General features: G+C 56.1%; 2 protein-coding genes across 7 annotated transcripts; both read right to left on the reverse strand.

Annotated features, from left to right (window-relative positions):
• Positions 1-1,457: 1,457 nt before the first annotated feature.
• Positions 1,458-3,835, reverse strand: CD48 (CD48 molecule). Of its 2 annotated transcripts, none has more exons than XM_010205855.2 (4): positions 3,637-3,835; positions 2,826-3,140; positions 2,480-2,743; positions 1,458-2,228 (listed from the first exon to the last, which is right to left on the reverse strand). In XM_010205855.2, the coding sequence occupies exons 1-4, from the start codon at positions 3,686-3,688 to the stop codon at positions 2,140-2,142; spliced, it is 720 nt and encodes a 239-aa protein (XP_010204157.1). In that variant the 5' UTR covers positions 3,689-3,835; the 3' UTR covers positions 1,458-2,139. The 2 variants fall into 2 exon arrangements, with proteins under 2 accessions (XP_010204157.1, XP_061872355.1); XM_062016371.1 differs by having other exon boundaries at positions 2,826-3,143.
• A 2,138-nt stretch (positions 3,836-5,973) lies between these two features.
• CD244 (CD244 molecule) lies at positions 5,974-13,356 on the reverse strand. Of its 5 annotated transcripts, none has more exons than XR_009820667.1 (10): positions 13,160-13,341; positions 10,539-10,853; positions 9,445-9,714; positions 9,062-9,173; positions 8,523-8,595; positions 7,896-7,961; positions 7,678-7,746; positions 7,487-7,546; positions 7,183-7,384; positions 5,974-6,941 (listed from the first exon to the last, which is right to left on the reverse strand). XR_009820667.1 is itself a non-coding variant. In XM_062016429.1 (9 exons), the coding sequence occupies exons 1-9, from the start codon at positions 13,242-13,244 to the stop codon at positions 7,313-7,315; spliced, it is 1,122 nt and encodes a 373-aa protein (XP_061872413.1). In that variant the 5' UTR covers positions 13,245-13,356; the 3' UTR covers positions 5,974-7,312. The 5 variants fall into 5 exon arrangements, 3 of the variants coding, with proteins under 3 accessions (XP_061872413.1, XP_061872412.1, XP_061872410.1); XR_009820666.1 differs by having other exon boundaries at positions 5,974-7,074; XM_062016429.1 differs by having other exon boundaries at positions 5,974-7,384; positions 13,160-13,356.
• Positions 13,357-16,573: the final 3,217 nt, after the last annotated feature.

Below are 16,573 nucleotides of genomic sequence, written 5' to 3' on the forward strand. Positions count from 1 at the left end.
GCAGAGGCCACAGCATGAAGCAGGAATCTCTCTGCTGTTTTAAACCCCGTTTGAGTGCCACAAGGAAATAAAGGGTTAACTTAGATCCCACTGCTTTTCAGCAGAGCAAAGCTGCAGGACCTCCATGAGTTGGTTGGGTTTTGGGGGGTTCTTTGATCAGGAAATTGTTTCTAATGTGGAGAAAATAAACCCTAAAAGCACCTTAAACTACCCCAAGGTCCTGCTAGGCTGCTCTTTCCTTCTCAGAAAGCATCTGGCTGAGAAGAAAGCAAAACAAAGCAAAACCCAAACCAAGCCAGTTCCCAAGAAGCAGCAGGGAACTGCTCAGCAGAGGTGTGAAAAAGGAAGGATGAGTAAAAGCAGGATGAAGGGAACTTGGCTCCTTTTCTGGCTGCACACACACGAGGAGCTTCAGCTCAGCTGAAATGTGGGGATGGTCCCTGATGGATGGTCCTGAATGATGGAGGGTTAAAGACATCACCAAGCTGCCCCAGCACAAATCCCACCTGAAAAGCTGATGGTCAGGGAATGGATGGGCTCCATCAGCTCAGCCTCAACAAGATGAGTTCAAATCACACACAGATAGAGTCTTAATTGCTGGAAGGGACCTGGAAAGCTCATCCAGTGCAACCTCCCTAGAGCAGGAGCACACAGGAACTCATCCAGGTGGGTTTGGGATGTCACCAAAGAAGGAGCCTCCACAGCCCATCTGGGCCTCTTCCAGTGCTCCCTCACCTCAACAGGAGGAAATTCCTCCCTGTGCTTCTTTGGAACCTCTGATGTTCCAGCTTGTACCCATTGCCCCTTCCTTCCTGTCCCATGCTGCTCCACACTTGGGTGCAGGCTGGGCTGGGCTAGAGAGGACCAGTGACCACAGACTGCTCCAGGAAAGCCATAAAATCCCAATATCACCCATGGGGCACAGCTGCATGCCTCAGATTGGGCTGGCATCAACCAGGAGAAGTGTGAAGGGAAATACAAAGTACAACAGCACCTGAGCAGGAGCCAGCAGCGTGCCCAGGGGGACAAGAAGCAAAGGGCATCTTGGCTGGGCTCAGCAGCAGTGTGGCAGCAGGAGCAGGGCAGGGATTGTCCCCTGTGCGGGGCCCTGGGGAGGCTGCAGCTCCAGGGCTGTGTCAGTGCTGGGCCCCTCACTCACTGCCACAGGGACACTGAGGGGCTGCAGCGTGGCCAGAGCCGGGCACAGAGCTGGGGAAGGGGCTGGAGCACAAGGGGCTGGGGAGCGGCTGAGGGAATGGGGGTGTTGAGCCTGGAGAAGAGGAGGCTGAGGGGAGACAGGAGACCTCTCTGACACTCCCTGGCTGCAGTGAGCTGGGGGTTGGGCTCTGCTTGGGACAGGACGGACTGGCCTCAAGTTGCTCAAGAGGAGCATCATCCCCCCAGTCCCTCAGCACCTGCTGACTCCAGCCCAGAGGCAAATACAGACAAGGTACCTAAAACTGTGAGGTTTCATGTATACACAGACAGACATGGCTGAAGGCAGAGACCACACTGGCCCTCCCCAGCTGTCATCTCTGTCACTTCGAGGTGCTGGTGGGCAGCACCCAGCTGGATCCGTGCTGGTGTCACTGGTTTCAGGCTCAACATGTGCAGCACTGGCTCATGGCTCATGATCACTGTAAAGGGCATGACCAACAGCAAGAACCCCCAAGTCCACAAAGAGCCCTGGGAAAGGCTCAGATCGGGTCTCCCCACAGAGCTTGAGGCTGCAGAGAGGAAGATCTCCAAGCAGTTAAGGATGAATGTAGAGATTTCAGTTGCTGAGGTTCTCCAAACAGACTTCCAGAGACTTCATCCCTCTTTTGTTCAGATCTGGAGAAGGTAACCTTCAATTAAAGCAAGAGAGACAAGATGAGGAGAGAAACTGAGGCATAAAGCTACCCTGAAACAGTGGCAGAGAGGGATGGAGGTGGCTGTGGATGAGATCAGGGAGTGCTGGTGTAATAGACACTGTAATGGTTCCCTTGAGTGAACCACATCCTTCTGAGTCCCTTCATCTGGGTGCTGCTCCCACAAGAGGATGAGATGATGAGATGAGATGAGATGAGATGAGATGAGATGAGATGAGATGAGATGAGATGAGATGAGATGAGATGAGATGTCAGTCACAGAGCATCCTTAAGCCAGAGTGAAGAAGATGAGAAGGAGGTGTCCCAGGACCCCCAGGATGCTTGTAGTGATGTAGGATGGAGCACTGGAGGTCTCAGCTGGAAACAGAGGGAGATTTGAGCTGTGGGAGGGCTGGGGGCTTCTCAGTCCCCTGACTGCCTCCCCAGATGGGCTCCTGTCACCCACCAGCCCACAGTGCATGGGGAAAAGGGATCCATTGCTCCTGACCCCTGGACCACCTCCCGCCTTGCAGGGAAATGGTCACAGCCACTGCTTTGGGGAACCTCCAAAGCCAAGGCCACCTCGGACCCCATCCCACCTGAGTTTGGCCACCTCAAATGGCTGATACCTGACCAGGAGCAGGGGTGCCTGTAGGTCAGAGAGGCATTGTTGGAGGAAACAGGGTTGCTGACTTTGCAGATGTAGGTTTCTCTCCAGGGGTTGAAGGAGACTTGCTGCTGAGAGGTATCTGCACCCTCCAACTGGAGCTTGCTGGGGGAGATCCACTCATAGGTCACCCCTTCCAGCCCCACTGAGCACTCCAGGGTGGCTTTGCACCACCTTGAGTCACCCTCCATCACTTTGACATTCACAGTGGGCTTTGGGACCAGATCTGCAAGAGGTACCAGTGAGATGTTACAGCCCCCCAGTACCCTACAGGCACTGGAACCACCCCTCTCATCCTCCCAGCTTACCATACACCACCAAGAAGAAGTGTTCAACGTCCTCCTTGCCATGCTCATCCTCCAAGTACACCTGGTAGCTGCTAGTGTCTTTTTTGTGCAGGTGGCTGATTTTGAGGGTGTTGTTGAGGAAAAGCTCCACTCGTCCCTTGTAGGAGCTGCTGGGGTACTGCACCTTCCCCCCACTGTCCCTGCTGGCAATCTTCAGGGAGTTGTTACGTCTCCAATGGATTTGGTAGTAAGAAAAGTGGCTTTGTAGGTTGGGGCTGAGAAATGCCACCCCATGAACAGCTCCAACCACCTCTAATGGCTCGCGTTGTGCCCAAGCTGCTGAGAAAGCAGAGGCTGGTGCTGCTTGGCCATGTCAGATACAGCTCAAGCCCCCTCCCCACATTCCATCCCCACTTGAGGACCTCAGCTGCTCACTGATTCCTCAACACCTTCACACTCTCCTGCTCTTGGAGGGGGTGTTGAAGGAAGGAGCTGCCCACCCCCAGCATGGGGCTGGTCACATCCTCCAGTCAAGTGACAGTTTCAATTGCTCGATTTTGCTTTAATTTTGGGGATCCTCTTTTCCCAACCTTCCAGCTCTCACACAGCAGCCCCTCAGCCCGTTTGGTGGTGGGGATGCTGGGATGAGGGGCTCTGGGGGGAATGGAGATGGTGGGTCACAGCTCAGGAACCGAGTTGGGATAGGAAAAGAGGAGAAGGGAGATAGGGAAGGTTCAGCCACAGGCACATCCTCAAGATCCCCAAGGTCCCCAAAACTATCCCCCCCACCCCAGCCCAGCACCCTCATCCCAGGGAAACCCCCCCACCATACCTGGTGTGGTGAAGCAGATGAAGACGATCACCGCTGGAAGCTTCACCCCCATCTTCTCTTGGTGTCCTCACCCAAATCCTGTGGGTGCAAAATCCCCCCTCAGCAGGAAGCTGCTGACCAAGGATCACCCCCACAAGCCTTCAGCCCCGTGCCACTGTCCCATACACCAGGGAGCTCTGAAGTAAGGGGGGTGATGGGGTGGCTGCGTGGGCCGGGAGCAGGAAGAGAGACTCAGTTCCTCTTCCTTTAGATCTGAGGCGGAAGAAGCCACAGAGCGACTCCCCACGTGTTCAGGTGACACAGCAGCCACCAGTCAGCTTGAGGACACCACATACAGCACCCCATGGGCTTTCCAACCCCCTCCCAAATCACCCCACCATCCCGATGGGAAGTGAAGGGGTCCCATCTCCCCTTTCCAGCTGCTGTAACCAACCCACAAGGTTCTCATGTCTCCACCTCCAAACCCAGGGCTGTGTCCTCAGCAAGGTTTGGCCTCTGGACGTGTCATCGAGCAGCCACAGTTTGAACAGGGATCACCTCTGGGTGGGGTGTCCCTGCGACCTCAATTTGCGGGTAAGAATGGAAAAGGAGATACCAAAGGCTTCCAAGATGCTGAGGGGCTGCAACATGTGTGTGAGGAGGAAAGGCTGCAGCCCTGGGGCTGTTCAGCCTGGAGAAGAGAAGCCTGAGCTCAGGGGGACCTTGTTGATCAACCCCTAAAGGGTGGATGTCAGGAGGCTGGGGCCAGGGATAGGACAAGGGGTGATGGACATCAGCTGGAACACAAAAGGTTCCCCTTAAACCCAAGGAGAAAGTGCTTTGGTGCTGAGGTGAGGGAGCCCTGGCCCAGGCTGCCCAGGCAGGGTGTGGAGACTCCTTCTCAGGAGCTTCCCAAACCCACCTGGACACGTTCCTGAGCCCCCTGAGTGAGGGAAACCTGCTTTAGCAGAGGCTGGGGCTGGTTGATCCCTACAGATCCCTTCCCACCCTGACCTCTATGGTTCTAGGAGGGATGACTTTTGGATGCTTCAGCACACTGTGTCCTCCAGCCAGGGCAGACAGTTTAAAGGAAGGACTGTAATTACACCCTGGACTCCTTCCTGAAAGATGCCGTTTCAGAGCCTTTGTTTCGCTCTGGTAGAGTGATGCTCAGGGCTGTGACAGCAGCACACCCTCAGGGCCAAACAGCCACCAGCCTCTTCCCACACACTGCTGAGGAGCTCTGGGGCTGACCCCATCCACCAACAATGGGCAACTGCAGCCCCTGCTGAGCCCTGACCCAGTTTAATCCCAACCCTCAGCAGTTTCCATCCATCAGGGAGAAGATCCCACATTGGTACCAGCACATGGTGATGTTGTGGCCTCAATGTGGTGGCACACATCAGCTTCTCCCCATGTTCCTGTTTACACCAGTGGAGATGGGAAAGCAAAACTTCCCTGGCAGGGAGCAAAATGCTGCCTCAGCAATTGCAGTGAGAGAAAAGAGAGAGAGAGAGAGCTGCAAATTATCTCCAATATGCAAAAGCAGGTCATTAGCATAAATTACAGCATGGCGTGGTGCTGACTGATGCCACAGCCCTCAGGCTCTGTGCTGTCATCTTGGGATGTTTCCACTCATCAGGAGCATGAGGAGGGGGGAACTTGGTGTTTTGGGCTGCAAAAGTACCAAGATGCAGCTTCAGCTTTAGACTCTGCTCACAAGACAGCAGCCACAGCCCAGCTACGACTGCAACAGCATCCCCAGCACTTGCACCAAAGCAGCCTCAGCATGTCCACCAAAGCATCCCCAGCATCTCCACCAAAGTATCCCCAGCATCTCCACCAAAGCAGCCCCAGCACCTCCAGCAAAGCATTTCCATCCCCTCCATGGTGTCTCAGCTTTTCCCACTGAATTCAGCCAACCACAGGCCTCACTGCTGCCTTTCCATCCATGCTGAGTGGGATGCTCTTGTAGCACAAGAAATATTTGACTCATCCCTGCATATCACCAAAAAAAAAACCCCAGAGGATGAGACTTTGGGATGAGAAAACCAACCCAGGTGCAGTGGTAGCACCAGGCTGCTGTGCCTCAGGCCCCAGTCACACCATCCCAGTCCCCAGCCACACCATCCCAGCCTCCTAAATCCCCTTGTTGTGGCAGCCAGACACAGTCCCCCCTCCTCCGCCCCCCCCCCCCCCCCCCCCCCCCCCCGCTCCCTCCCTGTTGCCAGCTTTCCAGCTCTACTCCTGCTTAATGATCCCAATTAATGCTCCTTTCACAGGGAGCAGCCACAAAGCTGTTTTGATCCAGGGGACTTGGGAGGGAGGGAAGGGAAGAGTTGCACAACTCCCCACTGCTGCCATCAAAGTGCCACATTTCATTTGAATCCCAAAGAAAAGCCCTTGATCTTGTCTTTGGGAAGATCTTTGAAGCCAGAGCACCTCTTTCTCCACCTCTTTTCTCTCAGGGCCACTCCATGAGGTAATGTAGGTGGGAAGGGATGTGGCAGCACCTCTGGTCTCAGTGTGGCTCATGAGGTGAAGGCAGGGACCATCCTGTCTGGGATTGATGGCCAAGGGTCACCTCTGTCCCCATACCCACCACATATGGCTAAAACTCTGAAAAGTGCATCTCTGCACCAGACCTCAATCACTCCAGAGGCTCCTGAGCCACAAAGGAGGCAACTCCCCATCCCTCCCTCTGCCACAGGTACATTTCAGCCTATAAATAGCCAATTAAGCTAATTAAACAAGCACCACAATTGCCTCATGCTGTTCAGCTTACATTCACACCTGAAATGACACTTGAGGTGTATCAAACCCATCAGGACTTCAAGAAACTCCCCCAAGACCCCAGGCTGGCACTGAACATGGGCACATCACACGTGTCCTCTTGCCCCCAGAACCCCCAAACTGTCCAATTTCACACACTTCTCCTGCACAGACAGGTTTCCATGGCTGAGCCTTTCCTCCTTGCCTCACAGGAAGCCTCCAAGGCACAGCTGGGAGTTGTGTAAAATCCTGTGTCTGGCCATTTCCATCCCAAACGAGCCTCTGGCTTTGCTGGAGAAGGTGCTGGAGGGCTCTGGGTGCTCCAGGAGGAAGGGAAATTCAAGAAGCGTCGGCAAAAAGTTGAGGGAGGTTGAGCTGCCCCCTCTGCTCTGCCCTGGGGAGGCCTCAGCTGGAGTCCTGTGATCAGTGCTGGGCTGCCCAGCTCAGGAGAGACAGGGAAGTGCTGCAGAGAGGCCAGTGCAGGGCTGCCAAGATGCTGAGGGGCTGCAACATGTGTGTGAGGAGGAAAGGCTGCAGCCCTGGGGCTGCTCAGCCTGGGGAAGAGAAGCCTGAGCTCAGGGGCAGCTCAGCAATGCTGCTCAGTCCTTAAAGGGTGGGTGGCAAGAGGATGGGGCCAGTGTTTGGTGTGTGGTGGCCAGGGACAGGACAAGGGGTGATGGACATCAGCTGGAACACAGGAACGAGAAAGTGCTTTGGTGCTGAGGTGAGGGAGCCCTGGCCCAGGCTGCCCAGGCAGGGTGTGGAGGCTCCTTCTCAGGAGCTTCCCAAACCCACCTGGACACGTTCCTGAGCCCCCTGAGCCAGGGGAACCTGCTTTAGCAGGGGCTTGGGCTGGGTGATCCCTACAGATCCCTTCCAACCTCCGCCATCCTGGGATTGTGTGTGATTCTGTCTTGCCAAGGCACTAGCAGAGGCTGGCAGGAGATGGGGCTGTGGTCTGAAACGGTGGGCACCAGAGTCTGGAAGCCCTGGTATCCTGTAAGGAAACAGATGGGATTTAGCACCTCACAGCCTTCAAAAGCTGATGAGCTTTGGAGATCTCCAGAGCTCATTTCCCCACTGCTTCCGTGGCTGTTACCTCTACATAGGCAGTAGAAACCAAAGCTGGGTCCAACCTCTTCCTCTTGAGAGAAGGAGACTGTGGAGCAGAGGAGAAGCTGCATCAGGCAAAGAAGCAGCAGGAGGGTGAACCCAGCACCCAGCTGATGACCTGAGGGGAACCTGTTGTGCTCCTGCAGAGGGGATGGGGTGACAACAGGGCAACCTCACCTTCCTGGTGACCTGAACTGTGGAGTAGATGGTGCAGCTCTGGGGCTCCTGAGGTGGTCTGGGTCTCTGCTGGGGGGAAAAAGATGGAGATGAACCAAGACAATTTGTGTACAAGGGGGAGTCCTGGCAGCTGCTGTGGATTCATCAAGCCCAGGGGCTGCACAGCCAAGCCCATGGAGCAGCTCCAGACCCCCCTGCCAGCACTGGGCTGCCCTTACCTGTGCTCTGTTGCACACAACAGCATAGATGGTGTTTCCTCCCATGTTGACATCACTGGTCCCATTCTGGAGGAGAAAGCAACCCCAAGATGGTTACAGGATGCACCTGGGGTGATGGGGCTTTCATAGAATTGTTTGGTTGGATAAGAGCTTCAAACTCATTGAGTCCAAGTCCAGCACTGACCCACAGCCCTCAGTACCTCAGCTCCAGGGCTTTGAGATCTCTCCAGGGATGGGCACTCCCCCAGCTCCCTGGGCAGCCTGGCACAGGGGCTGACACCCCTCACAGGGAAACAGTTCTGCCTCAGCTCCAACCTCAACCTCCCCTGGACTAACTCCAGCCCATTTCCTCTTGTCTCAAGTAGAGAATGAACCCCAGCTTCAGCCTCCTGTCAGGGAATGTCAGAGAGGGCTCCTGTCTCCCCCCAGCCTCCTCTTCTCCAGGCTCAACATCCCCATTCCCTCAGCCCCTCCCCAGCACCCTTGTGCTCCAGCCCCTTCCTCAGCTCTGTTGTCCATCTCTGGACACCCTCCAGCACCTCAGTGTCTTTCTCAACAAGCCAGAGGTACCAAACAGATGTCCCATCCCTTCTGACAGCACGTCGAGGGGACATCCCCAGCACTCACAGGGTCTTGGGTGGGTTGAGCTTTGCCAACTTCCTCGTAGACAGTCAGTGTCTGCTCAACGTGTCCTGGGGGGGTTTGAAGGGTCTGTGTCACACAGGTGATGTGTCAGAGCTCCCAGACTGGTTGGGGTGGGGGCTCAGCCTTCAAGCAAAGCAAAGCAGAGGGAGAAAGAGGTTCCTTGGCAACTGGGAGGTTTTGCTTTGCAGCTGGCAGGAGCTGGGGAAGGATTCTCCAGCTCAGCATCAAGTCAATATCCAAACCCAAACAGTCCTCAGGATCCCACGGCATGAGTCCTTCAGTCTTGGGCTGCTGGGATGCTTCTTTCAGCTCATCAACCTGGATGGGCAAAGGCTTGACAGTGTCCAGTGGCTTATCCCACATGAACCCCAGGAGGAGGAGGAGAAGGAAGGCCAGGGCAAGCACAGAGAGCACCAGGAGCATGACAGCAGTCAGGAAGAAGGCAGGAGCTGCAGAGCCAAAACCCCACAGCTGCCCATCCCAAAAGCCATTGCCCCAACCCCAGGGACAAACCTGGGGAGTCCTGTCTTTGTGTCCTTCTGCAGTAGCAGGTGACAACGAGGGCTGTGGAGATGGCAAGTGCCAACCCCAAGGACACAGCTACTGCCCACCATGTAATGATACTGGAAAGCCCTGGGGAGGAAGAAGAAACAGGGAAACCTATGAGGCAGAGCAAACCCTTGAGCTATAAGTCTCCAGCACAACCTGCAGAGGACAGAGCTGCCAAGGACACCTCAGCCACGGTTGCCTTTCCCAGGAGGGGAAGTATATTGGCATCAGTGTGATGTCCTCTGCAGTTTCACTGGTCTAGGCAGAGATGTGAAGAGCCCCAACAAAGGACTGGAAGGGATTTGGGTTGTACAACCCCTTAAATATCACTTGGATGAAGTTGAAGGGGAATTACCTGAGGCTGCAGCACGGCATTCGGCCACGACATCGGTGCTGGCCATGCTCCAGCTCACTGGGTTGCTGGCATTGCAGCCACAGATGGAGGGTTCAGAATCCTTATGGACCCTCAGGAACAGCTGAGGATGAGGCTCTGGGACATCCCCAGGGCAGGACCAGTTGTAGGAGATGTTACCAGCACCAAGCACAGAGCAGATCAGGGAGAGGTTGCACCAGCCCTGGTCCTGGAGCAGGATTTGTTTCTCCAGGTGTGGAGGTTGGACAGGAGCTGCATGGAGAGAGGGGTGAGAAGGGCCAAGGGAATGGGGACTCAGCTACTCTGTGCTGCCAGTCAGTGAGGTCTTGACCAGCTTGAAAGCTGGGCAGAGAGGAATCTGCTGAGGGGCACCAAGGGCAGAGTCCTGCAACTGGGGAGATAACAAGCCCAGCACCAGCCCAGGCTGGGGGTGAGCTGCTGGAGAGCAGCTCCAGGAGAGAGACCTGGCAGTGCTGGGGGAGAACAAACTGACCATGAGCAGCAACGTGCCCAAGAGAGCCAATGGCAGCCTGGGGGCATGAGGAGAGTGTGGGCAGCAGGGCCAGGGAGGTGCTGCCCCTCTGCTCTGCCCTGGGGAGGCCTCAGCTGGAGCCCTGTGGCCAGGGCTGGGCTGCCCAGCTCAGGAGAGACAGGGAAGTGCTGGAGAGAGGCCAGTGCAGGGCTGCCAAGATGCTGAGGGGCTGCAACGTGTGTGTGAGGAGGAAAGTCTGTGGGCCCTGGGGCTGTTCAGCCAGGGGAAGAGAAGCCTGAGCTCAGGGGCACCTCAGCAATGGGTGTCAGGAGGATGGGGCCAGTGTTTGCTGTATGGTGGCTAGTGACAGGACAAAGGGTGATGGACACAGGAGGAGAAAGTGCTTTGGTGCTGAGGTGAGGGAGCCCTGGCCCAGGCTGCCCAGGGAGGGTGTGGAGGCTCCTTTTCAGGAGCTTCCCAAACCCCCTGGACACGTTCCTGTGCCCCCTGAGCAAGGGGAACCTGCCTGAGCAAAGGGGTTGGGTTGGATGAGCTCTGCAGGGCCCTGCCCATCCCCACCATGCTGGGATTGTGTGATACTCACCCCACACCCACACATTGAAGCACAGGGCTGTAAAAACACCCTCTCTGTTCTCAAATTCTGCCTTGTAGACCCCACTGTCATTGGTGCCAACTGGGCTGATCTGCAAGGAGAGGGTCTTCTCCTCAAATGAGACTCGTTGATGGAAGGAATTATTTGGGCTCTTGACTATGCCATTCTCAGCTGTCAGGATACGTTGGGGTCTTGAATCCAGCATCACCCTCCACTCAACCCTCACCCACTCCTTGGGGGGTTCCTCTGGCTGCAGCCACAGCGTCCCATTGACAGAAACAGATTGTTCCTGGCACTTGAGGGTTCCTAAAGTAGAGAGAGGTCAGTGAGGCACCAAGGCCCTGGGAGATGCTCCATGAGCTCACCTGATCAACAGCAAACCCAGCCTGGTTCCCCATGGCCATCTTCATTTTGGGGGTCCCCTTCTCCCTGCATCATCCCATGGTTGTGTCTCTGCCCACACCAGCTGCTTTGGCTGCAGATCCCAGAATCATTTTGGTTGGAAAAGAGCTTTTAGCTCCTGGAATCCAACTCCCCCCCCTCACCCTGCCAAGCCCACCACCAACCCATGGCCCTCAGCACCTCAGCTTTTCATTATCTCCAGGGTTGGGGACTCTACCACCTCCCTGAGCAGCCTGTTCCAATGCTTTGAGGGGGGAAGATGCTCATGCAATATCCTGTGCCCTGCCCTGAGGAAGGATGATCACAGCATCTGCTTGCTCATTTGTGCCCCAGCTCCTCCCTCACCCACCCAACCCAAACAAACAGTAGGAGTTTTGCCCACTGGACCCTTTTGAGTTTCTGGGCTCGCTTCGCTCCTTTCAGTGCAGCCCCGGATGCCGAGGGCTCTGGCAGAGGTGAGATAACAATGCCCCTAAGAAGAAAGATGGTTGCTGGGGCTGAGCACACAGTCTTGTGGCTTCCTCCTGGCTCTTTGTGGTCAGGGCAGCACTGAGGGGGCTGCTGGAGCTGTGGGTGGACTCTTCTCAGTCTTGTAGCTCTCAGCAAAGCCATCAGGGCAAGCAGCAGCTCCCAGGAGCTCAGCTTAGCTTTAGTTCACCCATCTCACAGCTCCTAAGTGGCTTTTGCCACTTTGCAATGGCACCAAGACATTGTTGGGGACCAACTGCAGAGCCCACAGGCTTTGCCATCCAGCTCCAACCTTTGCAAAGGATGCTCACCCTTAACCAGGCCCTGGAATGCAGAGGGGAACATCCCTCCAGCCAGCAACTCTAGGACTAGGAGCAACCTCCCCTGAGATAAAGGGAGGGAGCAGGTACCATTTATCCATTCCCACCCCTGATGCCACATCCTGGGACCTGCAGCTTATTATAAATGGGGCTTTTCCCACCCTTCCTGGCCTGTAAGAAACAGGAAGTTTCCAGTTTAACTACTGCACTGGAGGCAGCTCATGCTGCAAGAAATATGTTACAGCACCTGAACTCACTCATCCCTGCCTCCTGGAGCTGCCCCAGAGAGAAGGTGAGTGTGCAGAGTTCACCTCTCCCCAGCCTGGAGCTGTGATGGTAACCCAACACCTCTAGCCCTCACAGCTTCACCACACCGGCACCTGCAGGGAGGTTTTGCAGCTCAGCTGAGGCCAGGCTTGCTGCAGGCTCTGCTGCTTCAAGCAAACAACGTCCCCAGCTTCTGCACCCCTGAGGAGTAAAGGCCTGCCCCCCCCCCCCCCCCCCCCATCCCTCTGCTGTTGGGGTGAGCAATGGGGCCAGGAGATGAGTCTCAGGGTGGCAAGAGAGAGAAGGTGAAGGTGATGCTGCCTGGTCACCCTGACAGCAGGGAGGGGTGGTAGGGTGGGGGTACAGATATGGGGCTGGGAGAGCATAGAATCAGAGGATTGAGTGGTTGTTAAAGCCCTTAGAGCTCATGGAGTCCAACCATGAACCTCCCCTTGCCCAGCCCAGCACTAACCCTCAGCACCTCAGATCCAGGGCTTTGGGATCCCTCCAGTGCTGGGCACTCCCCCAGCTCCCTGGGCAGCCTGGCACAGGGGCTAACAACCCTCTCAGGGAAATAGTTCTGCCTCAGCTCCAACCTCAACCTCTGCTGGCACAACTTGCGTCTGTTCCCTCTTGTCCCATCACTTGGGAGCAGAGATGGAGCAGAGCCTCCTGTCAGGATGCTCCAGGCACTGAGGTGACCCCAACCCTGGGCACTTCTCCACTCCTGTTGCCCAGAACTTGCTGGTTTTAGGAAGAAGCCCCTCAGCTATCCCCAGCTCCACTGAAATCAAGGGGGAAAGGTGCTGTGTTTGCTCAGCAGAGAGCCCTGGCCTTGCAAAGCCACATTTCTGGGTGCAGGCAAGGTCAGGACAGGGCTCAGGGCGTTGGTGCAGCTCTGGTAAGGGAAGTGACTCCTTTCAAAAGGACAAATCCCTTGTGCTGCAAAGAGGAAGTGTCTCTGCACCAAATCCAGCCAGGAGCCCACACGAAGAGCTAGAGCAAAGCCCCCAAAAAGTGCCTCCAGCCCTGTTCCATCTCCCCAGAGACCTACAGAGCACCCGGGGATACCCCATCAGCCTTTCCCCTCCTTCCTTCATCCCTCCCACAGCATCTTCCCCCCGCTTAAAACCCTCCAGCTCATCCCTTCCTCACCTCGGCTGCTCACCACTGCCAGCAGCGCCTGGCACAGCAGCACCAACCGTGCCAGGGGGCACCGGGGAGCCCTGGAGCAGAGCATCCCCGGGAGGGCAGCTGGACGAGCTCCCTGCAGCCAGGGAGATGTGAAACCCCTCGGCAGCAGCGACCGTCTGGCAGCGATTTCCTCTCCCGTCTGCAGTCTCTTCACTCTCCCCCTCGCCGGGAGGGGCTGGGCTTTTCCCTTTTGTGTGTCCTCCCTCCTACCCTGCCCGAATTCAGGTCCCTGTGAGGTAGAGTGCGGTGAGGAAGGAGCCACTCGGGGCTGGGCGAGCTGCAAACCTCAGAGGAAACTTCATTGTAATGAGCACAAGCGTGGGGTGGTTGAGTTTTAGGGGGGAGGGATGGGGATAAGAGGGGATGGAGGGTGTTGCTTTCCCTTTGCAGCCCGTTTTCAGGTGCTGCCCAGCAGTGGTTTGTACTGTGGAGATGTATCCAGCACCCTGAGCAGCAGGATTTCGCTCATGGGAAAGCAGCAACGAGCTCCAACACCTCCCTCTGTGCCTTGGGGTCAGGGAGCTGCGAAGGGAGCTCCCAGGAGATGTAGGTGGGCAGAAGATTCACACACAGAGCTGATCTTCTCCTCCACACCTGCCCTGATCTCCCACCCCAGTTCTTATCTTTCCCTGGGACAGCTTTACAATCATCTTCCTCCTCCTCTTCTTCCTCTGCCCAGCCCGGGGTGGGTTGCAGGTCAGCTCTGCCTCACGAGCTGCAATGAGCTGTGTGCAGCCTCTGCTCCAGGTACTCACCTGGGGCTGGTGAGTTCCTTGGGAAACTACTTTTATGAGCACAACCAGAGCTGGGATGGAGGTTGGGGGTTGTATTTTCTCTCCTCTTAGCAAGCAAACAGCTCAGTGTGAGATGGCAGCAGGCTCAGGGTGAGAAAATCAAGCCACAAACTGAAGCTGAGAGCAAGAGGCACTTATTTGGAGGGTCAGAAATGCCTCAGCAGTGGAGGTGTCACTTAAATTGGGTCATTAGAAGGAGTTATTGTGAAGAATTGTCCTTTTTTTTTAAGGAAAAGGCTGCTCGACTAAGAGGAAAATAGTCTGGTTGTGAGGGTTTAACTTGCTGGAGGAGGCACAGGGGAAGACAGGGAGTGAGAGCTCTGGCAGAGCTTCCCCTGCCTTTGGAAAATGGGATTCCCTTTCTATTAGCCTTAGGTAAGAAAGTTATATTGGGAGCAAATAACCCCCATGGGTCATGGTTGGAAGTTCTCTGTTTTCTCAAGGTAAGTGGAGGTGGAGGATGAAAGAGGAGGAAATGAGCAGCTCAGCTCCAGGGTTTTGGGATCCTTAAAGGGCTGGGCACTCCCCCAGCTCCTTGGGCAGCCTGGCACAGGGGCTGACACCCCTCTCAGGGAAACAGTTCTGCCTCAGCTCCAACCTCAATCTCCCCTGAGGCAACTTGAGGCTGTTTCCTCTTGTCCCGGCCCTTGGGAGCAGAGACACTTGTGCTCCAGCCCCTTCCCCAGCTCTGTGCCCGGCTCTGGCCACGCTGCAGCCCCTCAGTGTCCCTGTGGCAGTGAGTGAGGGGCCCAGCACTGACACAGCCCTGGAGCTGCAGCCTCCCCAGGGCCCAGCACAGGGGACAATCCCTGCCCTGCTCCTGCTGCCATGCTGCTGCTGAGCCCAGCCAGGATGTCCTTTGCCTTCTTGCCCCCCTGGGATCATATTCAGCTGCTGTCACTCCCTTCCAACAGCCCAGAGCAAAGCTTCCCCTCACCCCAGGAGAGCTCTCTCTCAGGATGAGCTTCTTGCTCAGGTTTTGAGTAAACAAGGACACATTTCCCTGCCTGGTATCTTGCCCTTGCTCTGGGTTGGAGCCATCCTGATGGCATCAGGCTGTGGGGACTGAGGAGCATCACCCCAGCCTTAACTCTCCTCTCCATCCTTTACTGCAGCAACTCTGTGTCACCCCCTCATTGCCACAGATTTAGTCCCTCTCCCAACCATTTTAACTCCAGATCTGCCCTAGCTACATCAACTGAGGATATGAGGGCCATGTGGAAGGAGTAAAGTGTTATCTGGACACAGCAGCAGTTTCTTGGTGCCTTATCTACCCCTGTCTGGCAGATACCACCTCGTTAAATCACTGGTAGGTATTAATGAGCTTGTCCTAAGAGTGAGTTTATTCCAATCCAGCAGCACTCTCAGCTTTTCCTGGCATATCAGGGATACCCAAGCCCAGCACAGCCCCTCTGAGGCTGGGCATCCCCCCTTGCCCATGCCATCCCCTGCCTGGCAGCACCATCCAGGGCTGCTGGGTCTGTGGCAGCCACGATGCTGCTGCAAGAGAGCAAGAGCCCCTAATCCAATCCCTCCACCGTCTGCTTCTGCCCTCTGATCCACTGCTAATCACCTTATGCTAAGCTCATTGCCTCCATGGCAGCCCTGAGCCCTTCTCCAGCCCTGCCAGCAAGGAAACCACCTTGCCTGGGAACTGGAGGGTTGCAGGGGAGGGAGTTGGGGGCTAAGAATGAGCAGGGGCTGTGGGTTGGTTCTCCTGGAAATGGGGCAGATGGGTGGGAAAGGGGCAGATTCATAGAATGGTGGGGTGGGAAGGGAGCTCCAGGGATCATTCAACTCAAGCCCCAAGTTCCCTTCAATCAGGCTGTGGGAGAAGGACTGTGGGTGCTACCCATGGTGGGGATCATAGAATGGTGGGGGTGGGAAGGATTGTGCAGAGCTGCTGCAGCCCCAGCCCCTGCTGAAGCAGATTCCCCTCGCTCAGGGAGCACAGGAATGTGTCCAGATGGATTTGGGAAGCTCCTGAGAAGGAGCCTCCACACCCTCCCTGGGCAGCCTGGGCCAGGGCTCCCTCACCTCAGCACCAAAGGACTTTCTCCTCCTGGGCCAGGGTCACTGCTTGTGTCCATCACCCCTTGTCCTGTCCTTGGGCTCTACAGAAGAAAGTGTCACCCCATCCTCCTGACACCCACCCTTTAGGGATTGGTCAATAAGGCGCCCCTGAGCTCAGGCTTCTCTTCCCCAGGCTGAACAGCCCCAGGTCCTGCAGCCTTTCCTCCTCACACACATGTTGCAGCCTCTCAGCATCTCGGCAGCTCCCTGTTCCCAGCAAAACTCTTGGGAAAAGGCTGTGGCACAGGGAGCAGAGAGAGATGGGATAAGCTCAGCCTCACCAGTAACCTGAGCTGGTTTCCGCCTAAGGCTGCACAAGCTGATGGGTTCCTGCTCCATCACCCACCACAGCTTCAACCCTGCAAAATGAAGGGAAACTGAGGCACCACCTGGTCCCACAAGCCCAGACAGAGCTGGCTGGAGAAGCTCTGGCTGCTTTCCCTCCCCTTTACACCGGCTCCCACGGCCCTTTCCTCCCCCTCACAGGCAGAGAAGCAAAGCAACCCCA

The sequence above is a fragment of the Colius striatus genome, chromosome 29 (assembly GCF_028858725.1).
Source record: "Colius striatus isolate bColStr4 chromosome 29, bColStr4.1.hap1, whole genome shotgun sequence".
In the NCBI taxonomy this organism is placed as follows: Eukaryota; Metazoa; Chordata; class Aves; order Coliiformes; family Coliidae; genus Colius; species Colius striatus.

Excerpts from the sequence above, each read along its gene's own strand:
- CD244 (XM_062016429.1), bottom strand. The coding sequence starts at position 13,244 with ATGCTCTGCTCCAGGGCTCCCCGGTGCCCCCTGGCACGGTTGGTGCTG. Across the intron at positions 10,854-13,159 it reads GGCAGTGGTGAGCAGCCGAG|GAACCCTCAAGTGCCAGGAA; the intron begins GTGAGGAAGGGA and ends TCTCTACTTTAG. Across the intron at positions 9,174-9,444 it reads ATGCCGTGCTGCAGCCTCAG|GGCTTTCCAGTATCATTACA; the intron begins GTAATTCCCCTT and ends CTTCCTCCCCAG.
- CD48 (XM_062016371.1), bottom strand. The coding sequence starts at position 3,688 with ATGGGGGTGAAGCTTCCAGCGGTGATCGTCTTCATCTGCTTCACCACA. Across the intron at positions 2,744-2,825 it reads CTTCTTCTTGGTGGTGTATG|ATCTGGTCCCAAAGCCCACT; the intron begins GTAAGCTGGGAG and ends TACCTCTTGCAG. Across the intron at positions 2,229-2,479 it reads GCACCCCTGCTCCTGGTCAG|CTGAGACCTCCAGTGCTCCA; the intron begins GTATCAGCCATT and ends CTCTGTTTCCAG.